We start from the raw sequence: 23,720 nt of genomic DNA on the forward strand, positions 1-23,720 counted from the left end.
TACCTTCAACCCTTAGCACCCGGTGCACAGTAAGGAGCTATCAGGTGGTTAGATTTGTCTGACCTGTTGGTAGTTCCTCTTTAAGTATGGTTCCTTTTTAATTTTGGTAGCACAACCCCCCCCCCTGGGAGCATAGCACAGCAGGTTAGTTGCTCCTAGTCTACTATGTTTCCCTTTAGGCTATGAGCACACACCAGTTTTATTGGCCGCCATCATTTTGATGGTGTGTGACCGTAGCCTTAGGGCCCTTTTACACAGAAAGATTATCTGCCAAAGATTTGAAGCCAAAACCAGGAACAGACTATAAACAGAGATCAGGTCATACAGGAAAGCCTGAGATTTCTCCTTTTGTCAAATCCAGTCCTGGCTTTGGCTTCAAATCTTTGGCAGATAATCTGTCAGATAATCTTTCTGTGTAAAAGGGCCCTTAGGCCAGGGATGGGGAACCTTAGGCTCTCCAGCTGTAGCAAAACTACAATTCCCATCATGCCAAAGGCTGCAACAGCTGGAGAGCCTAAGGTTCCCCATCCCTGGCCTAAGGCTATGTTCCCACTATGTACTGATATGTTTGTGCTTATGAGTAAGGGTACTATTACACTGAACAATAATTGGCCGAATCGGCCCTATCCGGCCGATTATCGTTCCGTGTAATAAACACAACAATTAGCCGATGATCGTTGTCATCAGCTGATCGTTGATATAGGCTTGGACCTATAATTATTGGCCACCGACAGCGCACCGCTACGTGTAATAGCGGTGCGTGGCCGGCGGCTAACGATTTGAAAAGTAAATACATTACCTATCCATGGTCCAGGGCTCCTCCTGCACTGTGCTTCTCCCCAGTGATTGGCTGAGCGGCCTGTCAGTTAAGACAGGCCGCTTTGAAGCTGCAGCGCGCAAGACAGGGGGAGAAGCGTACAAGAGGAGCCCTGGACCCGGGATAGGTAATATAGGCCAGTTTAGCAAGGGCTGCAAGGACATCAGTAACGATGTCCCTGCAGCCCTCACTAAACGATTATCGGGCCATGCAATAGGCCCAGTAATCGAGCGCCGATCTAGCAGATGGGCGCTCTTTTGCATTTCTGATCGGGCCCCCATCGCCCGTGTAATGGGACCCTTAGTAGTGGGAACATAGCCTTAATCTGCAGTATATTATAAATTACCAAGTATTTGCAGCAAGGAACTGATGAAGAAGAAACAAGAAGCCACCAGCTGCCTCCTATAGGGGCTGTCTATGAGGAGGGACACAGCCTTCAGGTATATTCACATCTTGCAGCACTTTTATTACTAGGAGACAGAGCAGCACTACTAATCTCCTCACCACACAGAGGGAATGAGGAGACTCCCGGGTCAGGGTGGTGGGCACTCACCATCAGTCACGTGACTACACTCTGCTAGCCCTAAACAGAGCTGTGACATGAGGGGCAGAAGAGGCCGGGAGTCAATGAGGCTCTAGAGCACGTGACTCGCTGGTTGCCTAGTTATTAGCCCCGCCCCATTCCACGCTCCTGTCTGAACATTTGGTTCCCTCCCTCCCTGCGGCTTCTGAATAAAGTTATTTCAACCTGCCTCATCCAACATGGCGGCCCCCATTGCGCCCTTGGTTTCTTTACGCTGTCTATTGACAGTATGCCGAAGTTACCGAGGGCTGAAGTATAATGCCCAGTGCGCTCAGCTGACACGTCGTCCGGTGCCCTGTCTATGGAGTACTGCGGCGGGTGAGTGGCTCCGGGATTATACAGCTGGTGTGAGGCGGTGGGATCGGCAGCCTGAAGGGGGCTGAGAGCACGAGCTGTGTGTGCTTTGTGCTCGATGGAAATAAAGCTTGTTGAATCGAGCACGTGATCTACATGACCGTGTACACCCCGAGATTGTTAGTGTTGCCTCAGATCATACAACCTTCCGAGAAAGATGAGGAAATGAGAGCAGAGATCTGATTGGTTACTGAAAATCACGTGGTGTTTATTATGTAAAGTAGAAGTAAAAAGACTGGCCAAAGTGAGACAAAAATCAGATCCCATCCAATCAGAGCTCAGCGTGTGTTTCTCTACATGAGCTGTGATTGGTTGTTATTAGACACAAGTAATTTTTCTGGGCCAATGTATATGAAGTGGATGTCTAGGTATATATAGCAATAAAAGATACTCACACAGCTCCTAATCCCTCTTCAGCAACCTTATAGGATCTGTCCCACTCAGCCGACCCCTGGCAGCCGCTCTGCCCCACTCAGCCGAGCCCTGGCAGCCGCTCTGCCCCACTCAGCCGAGCCCTGGCAGCCGCTCTGCCCCACTCAGCCGAGCCCTGGCAGCGACCCTGCCCCACTCAGCCGAGCCCTGGCAGCCGCTCTGCCCCACTCAGCCGAGCCCTGGCAGCGACCCTGCCCCACTCAGCCGACCCCTGGCAGCGGCCCTGCCCCACTCAGCCGACCCCTGGCAGCGGCCCTGCCCCGCTCAGCCGACCCCTGGCAGCGGCCCTGCCCCGCTCAGCCGACCCCTGGCAGCGGCCCTGCCCCACTCAGCCGACCCCTGGCAGCGGCCCTGCCCCGCTCAGCCGACCCCTGGCAGCGACCCTGCCCCGCTCATCCGACCCCTGGCAGCGACCCTGCCCCGCTCAGCCGACCCTTGGCAGCGACCCTGCCCCGCTCAGCCGACCCCTGGCAGCGACCCTGCCCCACTCAGCCGACCCCTGGCAGCGGCCCTGCCCCACTCAGCCGACCCCTGGCAGCGGCCCTGCCCCACTCAGCCGACCCCTGGCAGCGGCCCTGCCCCACTCAGCCGACCCCTGGCAGCGACCCTGCCCCGCTCAGCCGACCCCTGGCAGCGACCCTGCCCCGCTCAGCCGACCCCTGGCAGCGGCCCTGCTCCACTCAGCCGACCCCTGGCAGCGGCTCTGCCCCACTCAGCCGAGCCCTGGCAGCGGCTCTGCCCCACTCAGCCGAGCCCTGGCAGCGACTCTGCCCCACTCAGCCGAGCCCTGGCAGCGGCTCTGCCCCACTCAGCCGAGCCCTGGCAGCGGCTCTGCCCCACAGTGCAGGCTACTCAGGCTTCCTATTCCCCTACATGGCCTAGTGTAATGAAGACAATGATCAGTTGAGGACCCAAATATTGGCTAATCATTGTCTTTTAGCAGGTTTAAAAATCATCATCTGCTTCCATGCATTGCTTCCTGTAATAGGAGGTGTGTGGTTGTCGGCTGATGAAAGTTCAGAGAAAATAATACAGCTATACGTTACCTCTCCACATTCCCTGTGTCCTTCCGGCTTCCCCAGGCTCACCGCTCTGTCCTGTTTCGGCATGTGACCGGCTGAGTAGCTTGTCTCTTCGGAGACATCTTAGAAGTGCCAATGGCGACTGCAGGGAGAAGCCTGAAGGATGGCAGGAGGCCAGGGAGTGTAGAGAGGTAATGTATTACTTTATTGTTTTCTATATATACAGCAAGGGCTGCACGGACATCACTAACAATATGTATACAGCAAGGGCTGCACGGACATCACTAACAATATATATACAGCAAGGGCTGCACGGACATCACTAACAATATATATACAGCAAGGGCTGCACGGACATCACTAACAATATATATACAGCAAGGGATGCACGGACATCACTAACAATATATATACAGCAAGAGCTGCACGGACGTCACTGACAATATATATACAGCAAGGGCTGCACGGACATCACTAACTATATATATATATATATATATATATATATACAGCAAGGGCTGCACGGACATCTAGCAGATTGGTGCTCGCTTAGATTGAATATCAGGCTGTGTAATACAGCCTGTAGAGCTGCACCTATAGACATGGATGGTAACTGGTTCACCCACCTTCGCTTGCTCTATCTTACTGTGCTTATTATAAAACATGTCTGGACTGTTGTAGAAATTAAGACCATTAGCCCATCTGGCTTTTGTCTCAAACCCTTTCCCTATAGATTGTAAGCTCTTGGGAGCAGGGCCCTCCCTTTTCCTATTTACATACTGAAGAAACCCTAAGTGATACTCGCTGTTAAAATTCAGGCTTTAATTTCAAAATTATAAATATAAGATCAGGCAGTGAGAGTAGGAACGCTCCTGGCCTAGGCCGGAAAGTTTCTTTCCCTTGCTGTCACATCATGTGTATGTAAATTTTGGAAATAAAGGACGAGGTTTACAGAGAGTTCTAGAGAGTGCACAGTTGTATCTATATGTGCCAGAAACCAGCAGGAAAGCCACAGGAGTATTAAAGGGGCACTCCGGGCTGGGGGGATTTTTCGGGCTCCGCGCTGTTCCGAGCTGCCCGGACGCTTCCTGGCCTCTGCAGGGGCTTGAGACGTGACGTTTCAAGTCCGCTCAGCCAGTCAGTGGCAGAAGCGGGATCCCACTGTGGGGGGTAATTGCATCCCTGTTCTCAGAATTAGTGAGGGTCCAAACGATCGAACATTGATCATCTTGTTATCCCTCATCCTATGCATGAGATGAGAATACCTCTTTTAACAAAAGGTAATTCTCTGATAACACAATCCATTTGGGGTTTCCATCTTTGTGCTGCTGTTTTGTGTCATTTGTTTGTGAGATCCTAAAGGGGAACTCTGGCAATTTTTTTTCTTTCAAATCAACACAACAACGTTATATAGATTTGTAATTTCCTCTATTTAGAAATCTCAAGTCTTCCAGTACTTATCAGCTGCTGTATGCCCTACAGAAAGTGGTGCATTCTTTCCAGTCTGACACAAGTGCTCTCTGCTGCCGTCGCTGTCCATAACAGTAACTGTCCAGAGCAGGAAAGGTTTTCTATAGGAATCAACTGCTCTGGACAGTTCCTGACATTGGACAGTGGCAGCAGAGAGCAGACTGGAAGAATGCACCATTTCCTGCAGGACATAAATAGAGGTAAATTACAAATCTATATAACGTTCTGTTTTGTTGATTTGAAAGAAAAAAAAAGAAAAAAAATTGCCAGAGTTGCCTTTAAGATCTCACAAAACAGCAGCACAAAGATGGATACACCAAATGGATTGTGTTAGCAGAAAATTAACTTTTGTTAAAAGGGGTATTCTCATCCCATGCATAGGATTGGGGATAACAAGATGATCGATGTTCAATCGTTTGGACCCTCACTTATTCTGAGAACAGGGATGCAATCACCCCCTGCAGTGGTTATGGTGATTTTTCTTCTAATTTTCCATTTTCCTATGGAAAATTACTAGATTTTTAAATATAAGTAAATTACAATTCTGTATAACTTTTTGACACCAGTTAATTTAAAAGATTTTTTTTCCGCCAGAGTGCCCCTTTAATAGGGCATATAGGGGCAGAATGTCCTTATGGACCTTCAACCACTATAGACTTGATTTGGTTAAATTTAGGGATGGTCCGAACCTGGTTCAGACGGGGTTCGTACGAACCCGAACCCTCCGCAATAATTCCCGCTGTCTGCCCGCTCCGTGCAGCGGGCGGATCCAGCGGGAGGAACGCCTGGAAAACTGGGATACAGCCATAGCCATAGGCTGTATCCCAGTTTTCCAGGCGGTCCTCCCGCTGTATCCGCCCGCTGCACGGAGCGGGCAGACAGCGGGAATCTGATGCTGAGAGTTCGGGTTCAGCCGAACCCGAACCTCGGCGGGTTTGGACCATCCCTAGTTAAAATATTTGTTAATACTCTTTCATTATTTCTTTCAGCTCCTATTAGCCAGTTAGCAGAATCTTCTGTTTCCAGCAGTGAAATAAACACAAATTCTAAAGTGTTCAAAGAATGCAGCGGGCCTCTTCAACATTATGACCTTCTCGTGAAGGACGGTGTGCTAAGGAAAGACGAGCACCAACGAAGGGTCATGCAGGACTTGCAGGGTCTCCATGAGGCCCTCCGTGGGTACAGGAAGGATTCCAAAGGAGTATTATCAAAGGTCAGACATACAAACCTACATTTCTGCATGCTTTTTTACCTACTCTTTATTCACACTAGCTTTATTAGTTTAGAAACATGGCTGAAGGTTGGAGTGATTTAGTGCATTAACCTATTTGTCATTTACACAGATGTTTACATCTTGTATATTTTCATTATTAAAGAGGTATTCTTATCTGGACATCAGGATATTATCGGGATATGCCATAAATACGGGTCCTACGGGGCTACCTAACCTCTTTCGGCCTACCTCTGGTGGCCCTAGTGGTTCGGGAAGCTGAAAGGAACTGAGCTGGCCATGTTATGCAATAGACCATGCTGTTTCCGTAACTCCCAAGTTACAAAAATAGCATAGCTTTTGGCGCTACATTATTTATAGAACTCTATGAAAGTTGCTAGTGATGAGTGCAACTCAGGCATGCTTGTGTCCGATCGTATGGCACTTGAATACCGGGGGCTGAAGAAGTTGGATACAGCCCCAGGAAGTCCGGGAAAGCCTTTGGATGTATAACTCACTAGGGCTGCATCCAACTTCTTTAGCCACCGGTATTCAAATGCCTGTCGGACTCCATCTTGCTCATCTCCAAAAGTTACCTAAACTGTGTAAAACAGCCCTCTCTGCCGTTCATTGCTGTGTTCATTACTGCTTACAAACATACAACAAAACCTCAAAGAAAACGCCCTAATCTTAGCCTTATGGGAACGTGTTATCAGCATTTAATTTAAAGGGGATGCCTGGAAACTTTCCATTTGAGGAAATACATTTTAGGGGAAAGTGCCTCTTACGCGGGCCGATTATCGACCAGGAGTGTCACTAGAAATGCTCCTGCAGGCTATAATCGGCCTGTGTAAAAGTGAGAGCGATCAGCCGAAGACCAGGCAGAAGCCTGATTATCTGCTGATCGTCTGTTTGCAACCTGCTTTAAAATGTATCTTTATTGGCCACACATCCTCTTCTGTTAACAGGGTTTGTGCTGCTGAGAGAGATGAAGGGAAACTGACAGCACGGATATGTATATATATGTGCTGTCAGTTTGTAGATCACAAGCAGTCACCATGTGACCTGAAGAAGGTGATAGAGCATCGCCGAAACGCGTTGTCCTGTGCCCGTTGCCATAAAGAAGCTTGGTTGCTTATACGCTTTGAGAGTTCTGGAGCGTTACTGGTTGACCCTGCGCTGAGGTTGATTGTGCTGTTTGTGTTACCCACTTTCTTGGACGTGGCATGGCCACATTTTAGCACAAACCAGAAGCTTATCACTTTTGTATTTGTGACTTTTTTATTTTATTGATGTAGAGGCTTACCATATCCTCCCTTTTTGCTCCTGTGCCCATTGATCATGTGCCTGTACTTGCTCTTAATAGAGAACTCTGTCCAGGGCCAATTTTTTCAAAATGCCCGGTGAGGGGGTGGTTAAAAAAAACAACATCTTCTTACCTCCGTGGCTCCTGCGCTGACACCCTTATGTAGCCATTCCGCTCCCTGGTGTCCGGCCTGGACTTGTGTGTGTACTGGCAAGCAATTGCTTTCTACCCAAGAAGACGATGATTCTATTATGTGAAAACAAATACGAAGTAAAAGCAAGTATATGAATACAATTTTGTCTCTGTGGTCTCTATGGGACTAAGTAAAATTATGACAAGCTAAACTACAGTGTAGGGAGAACTGTATGTAACTATATCAAGAGAATGATGGACAATCTAGATAATCAACCAGTAGATACACAGATTTTTTTTCACCTCGTCCTATGTAATCCCTGATGCCATAAGTTTGTATTAGAAGGCCCGAGCCGTGCTGTAAAGGAGCGATGATTTACTAGATCAGCACTCATTTGCAGAGCCCATTAGGCTGTGTTCCCACATAGCTTTTTAATTAGTACAAATTTGAACAGAATCGTGGCAAAAATAGCACAATTCACTGCAAAATAGCGCTAATTAAGGTTAATTAAACAGTATATGTGAACATAGCCTGGCAAAGCTTGATAATCATGCAGCCAGAGCTGCACAAACAATTGCCAAATTGTTTGTGCAGCCTTAGCATTATCCAGTTGTGCCACCAACAGCAGCTTATTTTGTACTATGTCAAAAGTTAGAGATCAGCCGTGGCACTATTGCATAGGGTGATCTCTTTAAAATGTTAAATTGTTGCACCAAAAATGTATGGGCTTGCATAATGTACTCCCGGTATTATGGTGTGGTGTAGTATCCATGCCATGTACAATAACAGCTTGGCATTATATTGTTTTGGTTGTGGAACAAGTGATATCCAGAGTGTCCCAGAAGCACAACATGTTTCTCGTACAATAATGGCATCCAGCTTCTCCACCCTTGTCTCTCATTGCACACATCTGAGATGTCATTGGTCTCCAATTGCAAATGGAGCTGCCAGAAGTGGATCTTGATATTTTGCATGCCCAAATGCATTTAGCATGGCAGAACAATTCCCTAGACTTACCCCTTCTCTCCAAGTGCCGTGCCTGGAGCCTGTCCCGGGACGGAGATATCCCCGTCGGAAGCTGTGCTTGCGCGCTCCTGAGATTAGTCCGATGCCCATAGAGAATAAATGGAGCCATCATTCTCTATCGGCGTTGGACTCATCTCAGGAGCGCGTCCGCACGGCTTCCGACGGGGATATCTCTGTTCCAGGACCGGCTCCAGGCACGGGACTCGGAGAGAAGGGGTAAGTCTAGGGATCTCTAGTGGGGGGGTCGGGCGACCTTCACCCTGGCACGGAGGGTGGGTGGTGGTGGTGTTGGGAGTGACAGGTCTCCTTTAATCGGTTCGGAGCAGCTGGCCCTGCCTCTCATATGTGATTGATAATTCTAATATCCAATCAGAAGGCTTTTAGTGCTGTATAGCTAAGGGGTGGGGCTAGGAATCTGTTAATACAAGGAGCTTTGTGCACAGAATAAAAGCCCGCCTCTCTGACACTTGCGGCAGCAGTAGTCAGGTAACAGAACACTGTTTATGTCGCACATGCAAGCTAAGCTATGATTCCAATCCTCTCCCCAACATCTTCAGGTGGCTGTCAGCAGTTTTGGTAGCTAAAAACTGCTGACACAAAAAAGTGATATAGTTGAAATCATTGTGCTTGTCCCTACAGGAAAGTACACAGAGAATGTTCCAGAAATATACCAATAGAAAGCTGAAAAAAATACTGAATAAATAAAATCTACACCTACAAAATGTTTATCTGCAAAACTATATCCCAATTAACCATTTCATATCTTTATTATATCAACCTGCACATAAAAAACATTAAAGAAGTCCCATGAAATATAAAAATCATTAGAAGGCAGGGGGTGCGGGTACATAATAAAGACAGTATACTTACCCGTTCCTGTACCCCCTAGCACTGACTTACCAATATCTCCCTGCTGTTGGAGTTCAGCAGCTAATGCTGCTGCAACGTCACATGGTGTTGATCGATTGCCCACTCAGCCAATCAGTGACTGGGGCGGGACACTGCTGCAGTCACTGAGTAGCTGAACGGACAATCCATCAGCGGAGCCTGGACGTTTCAGCAGCTGGAGCCAGGTATGTGACATACCGGGGTGCCAGCTGAAAATAGCATTAGGCAGCTGCTGGAGAGATTGGAGATGGGCGCTATGGAGGCACAGGAAAGGGTAAGCATATGTTCTTAATTCTTGCCTTCAAATGATTTTTACATTTTGTTGGACTTGCTCTTTAACCTCTTCACAACTGCCCACAGTATATGTCGTGGGAAAGTGTATGGAGTGGGCTTCAATGGAATCTGTCACTAGGTTTATGCTGCCTTAAATGAGGGCAGCATAAACTAATGAAAGAAAAGCTGAACGGGTCGCTGTATTGCTTACATCATTCTGTTCAGCAGTTCTCCTGATATGCAGAAGAATAGACTTTGTGCTGCACCCCTCCCCCTTCCCTCAGTTGACAGTTGACAGCCTATACACAGCATGGATAACTGCCAGCTGGTGGGCGGAGTTTTCTGCATATCATGAATATCCAGGACAACTGGGCTCATGCACATAGGAGGATATCTCTGAATTAACAGCACAAAAACAATGTAAGTGATACATTATTCTGTTCGGCTGAGATAGGACAGCATAAACCTGCTGACAGAGTATCTTTAGGCGCAGAGCGTGCACCATACACAGGGGTGTGTGCTGCTATGTGCAGCAGACACCCGCTGCTAAAGACTGACATCAACAAACTGATGTCAGTCATTTATCCAAATATTGCAGCCAATAACGGGTGCCGTTCTTTTCCTTAACCCCTTAACGACATTGGGTGTAAATTTACGCCCTCGCGCCCTGGTACTTAACGTATCAGGGCGTAAATTTACGCCCAATGTTTCCCCGATCGCTGTGTGTGCGCACACAGCGATCGGGGAAGATGGCCTGCTATAAATCATAGCAGGCCATCTTAGCTTCTCGGCACGGGGGGTGGTTAACAACCCCCGTGCTTACGATCGCCGCTATTGGCTGATCAATTCAGATCAGCCAATAGCGGCGATCGGAACCTTTCCGGGTCATCGGTGACCCGATGACCTGGAAAAAATGTCGGTCGGTGCTGTCCGAGGACGGCACCGACCGCCATTACTGTAAAAAGTAATGGTGGTCACGGTGCCACCGGCCCGATCGCCATGAACGGCCAGCCAGTACCGCTCTGCTGCTCTCTAGCGGCTGATATGTGTAATACACTTATCAGCAGCTACAGGGATGTTCAGAATGTAGAAAAAGTTTATTTTCAAATTTTTTTTTTTCTATTTTCCGCACCCTATCGCCGCTGAGTGTTGATCAGCATCGCACGAAAGTGCGCTGCTAATCAGCAACTCCTCCTTTTTGGCGTAGGGTGTTTTTTTTCTATATTCTACTGCCACGGTCTGCTGATAAGTGCCGCACATAAGTGCAGCATTTATCAGCAACTCCTTTGTTGGCGTAGTTTTTTTTTTATACTTACTGTAAAAAAACACGTAAAAAACACTACATTACACCACACTACATTGAATAAAGTTTGACACTACACCACTACATACCCCATATACTAGTCCCCGTATAAAGATGGCCCCCAGGGTGTTTTCGGCGTCGGATGCATACGCTATTATTGCCTCCGACACCGAAACAGCCAGTGAGGATGAATGGGGGGGATCCTTCTTTCCTCCATTCATCCTCATCATCCTCATCATCCAGTGACGTGTCTGGGGGTAGTGTAGCGTACGCTGCCCCCCAGACACGTCTTTTCCGCCAGTACCGTCCCAATAAGAGATGACGGTATGAAATTCTCCAAACTCTGTGAGAGAACCTCAGGGTACACTTACAGATTTAGGGTACGTGCACACTGCGGAATGGTGAAGGATAACCCTTCGTGCATTCCACAGCTGGCACCCGCCGGCGGACTAATGCGGGCGCGTGTCTCCACTTGTGTCATAGACTCCAATCTATGCAGGGGCGGATTCCACCGTCCATCCAAAGAATGAACACGTTGGACGGAGAGCGGAATCCGCCCGTGCATAGAATGGAGTCTATGACACGGATGGAGACGTGCGCCTGCATCACTCCGCCGGTGAGTGCCAGCTGTGGAATGCACGAAGGGTTATCTGTCGCGATACCCTTAGAGTGTATGAAGGAAGGGACACCCGAATCCAGCCCCCAGATGCCCCCTCCCCCCATCCTCCGAGTTAGTGGGGACATAGTTTGGGACCTGATCTTCCCACTGCTGGGTAAAGGTTACCACCTGTACAGGGATAACTTTTATACCAGCACCCCCTCTTCCGGTCCCTCGCTGCCCGAGCTATTGTAGCTTGCGGCACGATCCGAAAATATCAGAAGCAGTAATAGCGCCCTTATATTTAGCAGCCATGGAGCGGACCCAGCGCTTCTGGATATGAAGGACCCCGTATCGCACCAGGACAACATTCTCCAGGTGACGTCCCCCACACTGGAGAACGGGAGACCCCAGAAGAAGTGCAGAGTGTGGGGTAACAGGGGGATCAGGAAGGACACCATTTTCCAGTGTGACGCCTGTCCTGATCACCCCTTCCTCTGCATACTGGATCGCTTCAAGGCGTACCACATGTCATTGGGGTTCTACATTATCTAAATTCTGTCCCTTATTCCTATTTCAGGGGTCACGTTGATCCGGGGATTATTCTGATCGCCATTATGGAGTCAGGAAGGAATTTTTCCCCTGTGATAAAGCCACTGTCGTCTGCCTTACGAGGGTTTTTTGCCTTCCTCTGGATCAACACAGGTTGAATTTGATGGACACCTGTCATTTTCAACCTTATAAACTAATAATTGGCCTAATACCCCCAAATAAATTAGAATTGTCCCTTTTTTCCCAGCTAAATAGGTATGGCCGCCAATCCCATTAGAGAATGCCATGATGCAATTACAAAGCCTCTGTGTGGCCAGGACAGTAGAAACCCCCCACAAGTGACCCCATTCTGGAAACTACACCCCATAAGGAATCTATCAAGGGGGGCAGCGGGGATATGGCCCACTGGTGACGGCCACATTTGGGACGTGAAAATGAAAAAAATGGTATTTTTTATTTTCTCGGCACATGTTCTACGTAAGTGCCCATCACCAGTGGGATCCATATGCTCACTGCACCCCTTGTTAGATTCCTTATGGGGTGTAGTTTCCAGAATGGGGTCACTTGTCGGGGGTTTCTACTGTCCTGGCAGCACAGGAGCTTTGTAATTGCGACATGGCCTCCATCCTCCATTCCAGCCTTTTAAATGGCGCTCTGTCCCTTTGGTGGCTTGCCCTGTGCCCATATGGCACATTATGCCCACATGTGGAGTATTTTCGTACTCAGGGGAAATTACCCTACACGTTTTGTGTTCATTTTCTTTTTTAACCCCTTATGGAAATGGAAAAAAATCAAGGCTAGACCAACATTTAGTGTAATTTTTGTAAAATTTTTACTCTAAATCATTAATCTTGTCATGATTTTTTCATTTTCACAAGGGGCTAAAAGATTTAAAAAAAGCACTAAATGTGTAGCGCAATTTCCCCTGAGTACGGAAATACCCCACATGTGGACATAAAGCGCCATGCAGGTGCAGGGTAAGCCTCCGAAGGGAAGGAGCGCCATTTGGTTTTTGAAGGCTGGATTTGGATGGAATGGATTTCGAGGGGCCATGTTGCATTCAAAAGGCCCCTGTGTTGCCAAGACAGTTGAAACCCCCCACAAGTGACCCCATTATGGAAACTACACCCCTCAAGGAATGTAACAAGGGGTGTAGTGAGCATATGGACCCCACTGGTGACGGGCACAAATGTGGAACAATGTGGCGTGAAAATGAAATATTAAATTTTTTACACTATAATGTTGGTTTTGCCTTGAATTTATCATTTTCACAAGGGGTTAAAAGAGGAAAAAAAAATAAAAAATGTGTAGAGTAATTTCCCCTGAGTCCGTAAATACCCCACATGTGGACATAAAGCGCCATGTGGGCGCAGGGCAAGCCTCCGAAGGGAAGGAGCGCCATTTGGATTTTGGAGGTTGGATTTGGCTAGAATAGATGATGAACGCCATGTCGCATTTACAGAGCCCTCGTGCAGCCAAAACACTGGAAACCCCCCACAAGTGACCCCATTCTGGAAACTACACCCCTCAAGGAATCTAACAAGGGGTGCAGTGAGGATATTGACCCCTTGATGACGGGCACATTTGTGCCATGAAAGTGAAAAAATGAAAATATTCCCTTTCACGTCACATTGTTCCACATTTGTGCCCGTCACCAGTGGGGTGCATATGCTCACTGAACCCCTTGTTAGATTCCTTGAGGGGTGTAGTTTCCAGAATGGGGTCACTTGTGGGGGGTTTCCAGTGTCTTGGCAGCACGAGGGCTCTGTAAATGCGACATGGCCCTTGAAATCCTTTCCAGTGAAATCCAGCTTCCAAAAGCCAATTGGCGCTTCTTCCCTTTGGAGGCTCGTCCTGCGCCCCCTTGGTGCTTTATCGCCACGTGTGTGGTATTTCCGTACTCGGGAGAAACTGCGCTACACATTTTGTGTCTTTTTTTTCCTCTTATCCATTTAAGAAAATGAAAAATTGAAGGCTAGAATGTTTTAGTGTAAAAAATAAATTTTTCTTTTTTCACGCCATATTGTTTGGAAAATCTGTGAAGCACCTGTGGGGTCCAGATTCTCACCGCACCCCTTGTTACATTCCTTGAGGGGTGTAGTTTTCTAAATGGTGTCCCTTTAGGGGTGTTTTTTAGGTTTTGGCACTCCAGAGCCTCTGCCAACCTGAAGTGGTACAGTCAAAAACGAAATATAACGGAGGCGTTGAAATTCACTAGGCACTCCTTTATATCTGAGGCTTGTGGTTGCGTCAAATAGTGCAATAGGGCCACATATGGGGTATTTCTATAAACTGCAGAAACGGAGCAATCAATATTGGGGTGCATTTCTCTGGTAATAGGTTTATAATTATGAAAAATATTGGATTATAATAAAATCTCTGCACAGAAAATTAAAATTTTCAAATTTATTACACACTTAGCTTTTATTTCTGTGACTCCCCTACAGGGTTAAAAAACTTTCCGGATATGCTATTGCAGAGTGTGGGGGGTGCAGTTTCTGAAATGGGGTGCTTTGTGGGGCTTTCTAACATACAGGCCCCTCAAATACCCCTTTAAGGCTGGGTTCACACTATGTATATTTCAGTCAGTATTGTGGTCCTCATATTGCAACCAAAACCAGGAGTGGATTAAAAACACAGAAAGGATCTGTTCACACAATGTTGAAATTGAGTGGATGGCCGCCATTTAATGGCAAATAGTTGCTGTTATTTTAAAACAACGGCTGTTATATTGAAATAATGGCCGTTATTTACTGTTATATGGCGGCCATCCCCTCAATTTCAACATTGTGTGAACAGAGCCTTTCTGTGTTTTTAATCCACTCCTGGTTTTGGTTGCAATATGAGGACCACAATACTGACTGAAATATACGTAGTGTAAACCCAGCCTCAACCTGAACAGGTCCCTAAAAATATCTAATTTTAATCTTTACTGAAAATTTGGAAATTTGCTGCTAATGTTTTAAGCTTTCTATTGTCTACAAAAAATGAAAGATAGTTTAATAAATGCCGCCAACATAAAGTAGACATGTTGCTAATGCTATTTAATATATAATTTATGTGGTATAACCACTTTCTGTATAAGCAAAAAAGTTTCAAAGTTGGAAAAATGCTTTTTTTCACATTTTTTCACGTTATTTGGTTTTTTTTCATAAAGATTCGTTATGAGTATCGACTCCAATTTTCCAGAAATGTAAAGTACAATATGTCACGAGAAAACAATCTCAGAATCAGCCGGATAGGTAAAAGCATCCCGAAGTTATTAATGAATAAAGTGACACAGGTCATATTCATAAAATTTGTCTCTGTCATTAAGGCCATTTCAGGCTCTGTCCTTAAGGGGTTAAATACATTTTTTCTACGTTGTTTAAAAATCAGCTGCGGTTTATGCTGGATGGTTGGCAACGTTGTTTCTGGTTTGCTTTGTCGTGCTACTTGACTCTTGCTATAAACAGCCCCGGAAATAGGTTACCAAGTCTTTAAAAATATATCTGTAAAATAAGATTTTTTTATAGGGCTACAGTGCTCCGACTTTATTTCCTAACCCTTTGTGAGAGTTGTAAGTGAATATTCTTATTTAGTATTCACTCTGGGGGGAAAAAAGTTACGTTCCATGAAGTTTGATAGAATCAGTGCAATTTACATTGCTTGGGCAGTTCAATTCTTAATTCTTAAGAAAATGTTCTCAGATGAAGTGGCCTACTTTAACAGAGAAGTGTTCCTTGTGGAAAGTGATATAATGCTAGGGCTTTTTCAGGAAATAATTATACAGCAAATTCTGGCTGGAATCATTTGTTCCTGATTCTTTAAGGAGATAATGATGGATCCAAGAAAAGGAAATCTTACATAAAAAAAAACTCTACTGGGGTGCTAAAGAAAAAAGTTAAACTTGCAGGTTTCTTGTACATGTATGAATAGAAATAGTTGCAGCTCCATGATCTTGTCTAATCATAATTTAAAGAGGCGGTCACTTTATAGTAAAATTGTTTAGTGTACAGTATTAGTAAGTGTCCTCACTGTATATACTGACAGCAGCTCCCTGTATACCTCATAGAGTTAAAATCAGACTCCCCTCCTCCAGGCTGTGTTGTCCTGCTCTGTGGTGAGTCTGTCCATAAGATGGCCGACATGGAGAAGCATGTGACCATGCCCCGCCCCAGTGCCACTTGGTGTACGTCCTGCAGGAAGTTGTGTATTCTTTTCAGTCTGAAACAGTACTCTCTGCTGCCACCTCTGTCCGTAACAGGAACTGTCCAGAGCAGGACAGGGTTTCTATGGGGATTTGCTACTGGTGTCGACCAGTGTATTGGTGGTACGGGTTTACTGCAGCTCAGCTCCCTTTCACTTCAGTAGGAGCTGAGCTGCAGTCACCACTACACAATAAGCTGTATAATTCATTGTGTACGTTCTGGAGCTGTGGCTCGCCTGAACAGTAGATTGGCGGGGGGCGCAGTGTGTCAGCATTTTGATAGCTTATTCTGAGGATAGGCCATCAATGTATAGTGCATAGAATTAATGGAATTTTTAATGCTTGTTTCTGTATTTTTTTCGATGCACGGTGATCCTTTAAGCACTGACATTACCTCTCCATAGGTATACAGCAGTGGACATATCAGCTTGCAGTCATTTATGTGAAAAGTTTTCTTATCTTTCCGCAGTGTGTACTTTCCTCTCTGACTGATTACCTTGCAAATAACACTATTGGAATATTTTTAAATAGTGACCTCAGCCTTTTTTTTTCTCTCTTGATTAAGAAAAATTATGCACATGCATTTTTCTTCCTGTGATTCTGATCATGACTGGATATTTGCATGATGCGTTGCTATAAATCCTGCCAATCTTCTGGGAATAAGTAAAATAACACTTTATAACGGTGTGTGGCTTCTGTTCTTGAACAAAGACAAATGGAACGATCAAATGCATATATTGTATGCTAGGAGATGTATTATCTCTTTGGTTTTAACATGCAAAAATTTTCTCGACCTTTCTACCTAGTAGTCCTCTTTAACCCCTTCAAGACAGAACCCTTTGATGCCCGGATGTCCTGATCATATTAATGCAATATTCCTCCCCGCCTTCTAAGAGCCATAGCGCTTTTACTTTTCCACCTACAGGGCTGGTTGGGGTGTCATTTTTTTACGCCATGATCTCTAGTTTTTATTAATATTATATTGGTGTAACAGAAAATTTTTGATAGTTTTTTTTTTAAAAAAAATTCTCATATATAATTTAATAAAATCAGCAATCCTGATGTGTTTTTTTAAAATAATAGATCAGATAATTCAATTCCGCATGCTCCGATATGTAATATGTTTACTTATTAATTTTTAATATTATTATTTTTATAATGGGCAAGGGGTATTTTAAAATTTTATTGGGTGTGTATAAGGTTTTTTTTTTTAATACTTTTTTTATTACACTTACACTCTTTTTCACTGTAAAACATGCAATCATTAGATTGCATGTACTGATCTATGCTATGCCATAGCATAGCATAGATCAATGTTATCGGCAATCTGTGCATAGAGCCTGCCTGAGAGAAGACTCTATACACAGACCGCCGAACCGACGAGATGTAGATAAGAGGCTCACTCAGTGACAGATGCTTGTTCTGTCACTGAGTAGCTTAAATGCCACGATCGCTATAGATCATGGCGTTTAAAGGGTTAATGAGACACAGCTGCCTCTCATTACCTCCGGCCCCGCACACACCCTAAGCCCCTCACATAGCCCCTGTACATTCCTGCTGCACGGGGTATGTGTAGTAGGAACATATATTTACATGTTACTGACGGGAAGGGGTTAAAGAGACTCCGTTAGCAGGTTTATGTTGTCCTATCTAAGGGTAGCATAAACTAGTGATAGAGAAGCTGAACAGACTGATGTATCACTTATATTGTTCTGTGCAGCTGACTTGAAGAGATCCTCCTGAATAACATGGACAATAAGTAGTTCTCTCCATTATGTGCATGAGCCCAGTAGTTCTGGATATTCATGAGAAACAGAAAACTCTGCCCACCAGCTGCTGATTGGCGGTTATCTATCCATGCTGTGTTTAGGCAGTCAATCAGTGCACAGGGGCTACAATCTCGCAGCGGAATGAAAATTTAGAGCCAAAGGGAATGACACTACAGAGTATCACAGCAGTTTTCACTGTGGAACTCGCAGTGTAAAATCAGCTGCAATACTTTACATGTGAAGGCACCCTTAAGCACTTTAGAGCCATTGAAGAAGCAAGGTACAGATCTTGGCACAGATAATGATACCTTAAATAGACCAGAAAATAAAAACGTTATAAGGCTGGGATCCCATAGACTGTAGTACAACGTAAATTTCCTATTAATTACTGCCGTTGTTGCAAATCAGCAACAACGCCCGTGATTAATAGGAAACTTACGTTGTGTGAACATGGCCTTAATCTGCACAGAGATTTTTTATTTTCACTTAAAATTCTGGCTGTATTTAGCTTTTATTTTTACTGTGTGTGAACCCTATTGTGGGCCTTGGACGTTGTACACTATAGCCACCATGTGAGTAGAAAAGGTTGTGTATTCTCCTTTAGCCTGCTTAGGTTTTTCCATAGTTTTAGTACTAGTTTTTTATGTGTACTTTTCGGTTATTTTTTTTAAACTTGTAATTTTGTGTTTCTGAGGGTTATAAAGAAATATCCATCTCAGCTCAAATATGTTTCACTCTTTAGATGATCTTAAAAAGTGTCCAGGAGAAAATTGTAACCCAACGTAATATATCTTATAATCACAGAAACAAGAATAGTTGGAAAATCATAGCGTTTTTTGGAACTAACACCTAAAAAAAGGCACCGAATTAGCAACACAATGTCTACAGCTGCGGCGCAAAGCAGATGTTGCACATTTAAACCAAATGATGTCTGCTAAATACTTATAATTTCACATCTGGCATATTGTAGTGAGAGCTTTTTTTTTTTTTAAGTAGATAGAGCATCTATATATATATATTTTGTCCACCTTTTTGAATGTTACAAACTGTTATTTTCTATTTTACGTGGTTAAAATAAAGTTATGTAAAATGAGACGCCTGTCATTCAAAAAGCTGTTCAGCCCTACATTAACTTAGTTACTGATATGGCACTGAGGCTGAGATGATAGATGCTGGTTCACGTTAGCAGATATGAAACAAATTCACAGCAGCTGTGTCTCATTAACCCCTTAAGCGCAGCGATCTATAGCAATCGCGGCATTTAAGGTACTCGGTGACAGAACAAGCATCTGTTACTGAGTGATCGGGACCTGATCACATGTACCGACGGGCGGGGGTAAGTCAAACAGTTTTTACATTACCTATCCACTTTCCTGGTCTCCTCCTGCACTCTGTATGCTTCCTCCCTGGTCCTGCCTACTGCAGCTTCAGAGCGCCCCATCAGAGCTGACAGGCCGCTCAGCCAATCACTGGCCGGGACCACCGTGGCCAGTGATTGGCTGAGTGGGCTGTCAGCTGAGACAGGCCGCATTGAAGCTGCAGTGCGCGGTATCGGGGAGGAAGCATGCAGAGCACAGGAATATAAAAAGGAACATGGATAGGTAATATAAAAACTGTTTAGACAAAGGCTGCACGAATATTGCTAACGATGTCCATGCAGCCCTTGCTAAACAATTATTGGGCCGTATAATAGGCCCAGTAAACGAGCACAGATCTAGCAGATCAGTGCTCATTTACAGTATTGATGGCCCGTGTAATAGGACACTAACTTAACGTACCTTGATCTTCCCACTTATTGTATGGCTAACCTTGTATATGCTCAGGCATACTTTTGCTTTGGTATAGCTTTATTTCTGGTCAAGCTAGGACAAGTTAACGCCCACCCCAATATTCTATTGCGGTTCATTACCATATTATATTGTCCTTTGTAGTGACTGATGATGTTTAATGACCTAAGCCATTCCCAAATAGCTACGTATTGCCTAACTAGCACTTGACCCTATTGTTGTAATTTGTTATGTGCATTTTTGTACAATCTCCTTTAAGAACTAAATGGTCACGATATTGATTCGCTGTTTTGTAAATCGTTTTCATATACAGTATATTGGAAAAAGATTGATGCTAGACTTTATGCAGGAGTGTAATGGAAAGTGGTGCTTACAGGGGTATGCCACTCAAACATAACTTTTCATATGTTCCTGCTCATGAGACTAACTTTTCATTCCATACTAGTTGTTATCTATTCAATCGCCTTCGCCCAGTTCTTAGCTGCTGCTTTCTGGTGAAGACACAAAAAATATGTGTGTAAGCTTTTTTCTCTGTCTCCCCTCCTCCCCCCTCCCTTCTGAGACGGCTGATGCAAACACATCCCTGACTGGCTTTATCTGTAACTTTGTAGCTTCTTTGTAATCTTAGGTCAAGTTGCTGATGAACTTACTGTGATTAATCCTCCTGGCATTACAAAGTTGCAGATAGGGATTTGTTTACATCAGCCATCTCTGAAGGGAGGGGAGAGGAGAAGGAGACAGAGAGAAAAGCTCACACACAGTTTTACGTAATGCACTTTAAAGTAAAACTGACATGATATATTTATTCTATAGGTCAGTCTAAATACAGTGACCTGCAGTTTATATAGCTTTTATAATGTTTTAGTATATTTATTAACAGTGATATTTTTTTGCAAATAGGTATGATTAAAATAGCCCTATTATGACTCTTCACAGCACTTTTATATTTTTTTTTTTTACGGAGCTGTATGGAGCATCATTTTTTGCGCCATGATTTTTATTAGTACCATATTTGTGTAGATCGAATGTATTAATCACTATATATATATATATATATATATATATATATATACAAAATTAGCAATCCTGGCTTTTTTACCACTTTGTTCACACCATTCATCGTGGAGGAACAACATTATTTTTAATTTTATTAGATCGGACAGTTACGCACGCTAAGGTATATAATATGTTTGTTTATTTTACTATTTTTATGTGTTTTATTTATAAAATGGTAAAGGGAGGTTTCAACTTTTATTGGGGGAGGGGCTTTGGCATATTTTGTAAAACTTTAATATTTTTATATTTTTTACACTTTTTAAATCCCCCAAGGGGTCTATTACATGCATGCATTACATTTACTAACACTGATCATTGCTATGCCATAGCATAGCATTGATCAGTGTTATGAGTGATCATTGCATAGAGCCTACCTGTGGCAGACTCTATGCAATGATCGCCCAACTGACTGCTGGGAGGACGGTAAGAGACCACTGGCAGTGAGTAAAAACAATCAGAACCCCCGCATTACACTGCGAGGGTCCCAATCGGACAGTGATAGAAAATGGATAGTGTGGATAGAAAATACAAAGGTTACACCGCTTGGGAGGCGATCATTAAAAAATGAAAAAAAAAAAAACTGACTTAAGCCCAGACTCTATGAAGGGGTTAAATCCTAGGCATATGTTTATGTTACAAAAAAACAAACAAACCTTTCAATCTTTTTTATATACCTTTAAAATTGTAATGACCACTTAGGGATCTCAGATGTGTATGTTCTGAGCCAGTTTATGAGTTTATTATCTGAATATGTGCCGATTAATTAAGATCTGATCTGCGCATTGTGCCTCGTGCATCTAAACCAGAGTGATCTTACTTGGCAATTGTACTGCTCCCACTGAGGAATCTTTTTAATTTGAATCATCTTATGTTGTAGCACATACTCTATAAAGCTGTAAGTTTGAAGGATTTATTAATATCCAAGCAAGGACCCTTCTAGAGTATTGCAAGGGTCGTCATTCTGTTGTCTTACATCCTGATCAGCCTTTTGTTTTTCAGTTATTATCATTCAGATATGATTTCTCTATGCTATGGCAAACAGAAGTGACTCAATACGAGGAGAGGAAACCACTTAAAGAAAGAATTGCCTTTGGACTGTATCAATTACGAATGTAACTTGACAGTCAATTGGTGATTCAAAGTATAGGGAGTAGTAGATGATCTGTGTTTTAACTTTATTGCCCCTCTTATATAACAGTCTGGGTAATGAGGTTGTCTAGGCTTAAAAACATTGTTGTGCTTTTTCCAGAATCACCACCACATTGTGTCTAGTTTACTTGTGTTTAGTTTTTTTCCATAGGTTTTAATGGGATTGAGCTACAATGCTAAACTCCACTTGGATAGAAATTTCTTATCCAATATAACCTAACCTCTTTCACCTAACCCAAGTATTTACATAAATTCCTTATTCCTTTGCCTTACATAGTTACATAGTTAATACGGTTGAAAAAAGACACATGTCCATCAAGTTCAACCAAGGAGGGGATGGATACAGGGAAGGGGGAGGGGTGATAGGTTCTATACATATGCATTTATATTATTTTGGTCTAAGAACTTGTCTAGGCCAGTTTTGAAGCCCTCTACTGTTTTTGCTGTGACCAGATCCTGTGGTAGACTGTTCCACAGATTCACAGTTCTCATGGTAAAGAAGGCTTGTCGCCTCCGGAGATTGAACCTTTTTTTCTCCAGGCGGAGGCAGTGCCCTCTTGTCCTTTGAGGGGGTTTTACCTGGAACATCTTTTCCCCATATTTCTTGTAGGGGCCATTTATATATTTAAATAAATTAATCATATCTCCCCTTAAACGTCTCTTCTCCAGACTAAACAAATGTAATTCTTTTAATCTCTCCTCATAACTAAGATGTTCCATTCCCCTTATTAGTTTAGTTGCCCGTCTTTGTACCCTCTCCAGCTCTAGAACATCCTTTATATGAATCGGGTTCCAAAACTGGACAGCATACTCCAGATGAGGCCGCACCAAGGCTTTATAGAGCGGTAATATTATATCCCTGTCCCGTGAGTCCATGCCTGTTTTAATGCATGACAATATCCTGCTGGCCTTAGAAGCAGCTGACTGACATTGTGTACTGTTCTGTAGTCTATTATCTACAAGTACACCCAGATCCTTCTCCATCAGTGACTCTCCCAGAGTAACTCCCCCCAGGACATATGATGCATGTGGGTTATTAGTACCCAGGTGCATAACTTTACATTTATCCACATTGAACCTCATTTGCCAAGTGGACGCCCAAACACTCAGTGTGTCTAAGTCATCCTGTAATATCTGCACATCCTCCATAGACTGTACTGTACTACAAAGCTTGGTGTCATCTGCAAAGATAGAAACATTGCTGTTAATTCCATTCTCATTGGGTATTGGAATTATTGCTATAGTCTCTGTAAAAGTGTCCACATCCTTTAACACATAATCACGTAACCGTATGTGATCATCCAATTAAGGGTGTATGTAGCAGGCTCACTATATACATGGAACCTCCTGGCTGCTATAAGCAGCTGGGGGCTGCCCCTCATAGCCATCATGGAGTGATTGCCGTCGCCGGCTGTTTAAAGGGAATCTGTCGCTAGGTTTATTCTGCCTTAAATGAGAGCAGCATAAGCTAGTGACAGAAATGCTGAACAGATTGGTGTATTACTTACATCATTTTGTTCATCCGTTCTCCTAATATGCAGGAGAATAGGATTCTTACCACACTCCTCCCCCTGCCTTCCAACTGCTGATTGACAGTTGACTGCCTATACACAGCATATTGTCCATGTTATTCAGGAGGATATCTCTGGATCAGCTGCACAGAAGAATGTAAGTGATACACCATTCTGTTCAGCCTCTCTGTCACCTCTGTCACTAGTTTATGCTACCCTGAGATAGGACACCATAAACCTTCTTTAACCATTTACATTCAGCTGTCAAAACCAACAGCTGCATTTAAATCCC

At 44.2% G+C, this 23,720-nt stretch overlaps 1 protein-coding gene across 1 annotated transcript in view; it reads left to right on the forward strand.

Annotated features, from left to right (window-relative positions):
* The first annotated feature begins 1,559 nt into the window (after nucleotides 1–1,559).
* The window catches only part of AFG1L (AFG1 like ATPase), a 68,643-nt gene continuing 46,482 nt past the window's right edge, over nucleotides 1,560–23,720 (forward strand). The window contains exons 1-2 of the mRNA XM_069974805.1: nucleotides 1,560–1,718; nucleotides 5,668–5,891. Coding sequence (XP_069830906.1) covers nucleotides 1,580–1,718; nucleotides 5,668–5,891 — 363 coding nt within the window. The 5' untranslated portion in view covers nucleotides 1,560–1,579. The remainder of the gene's footprint in view (nucleotides 1,719–5,667; nucleotides 5,892–23,720) is intronic.

The sequence above is a fragment of the Dendropsophus ebraccatus genome, chromosome 6 (genome assembly GCF_027789765.1).
Source record: "Dendropsophus ebraccatus isolate aDenEbr1 chromosome 6, aDenEbr1.pat, whole genome shotgun sequence".
Lineage (NCBI taxonomy): Eukaryota > Metazoa > Chordata > Amphibia > Anura > Hylidae > Dendropsophus > Dendropsophus ebraccatus.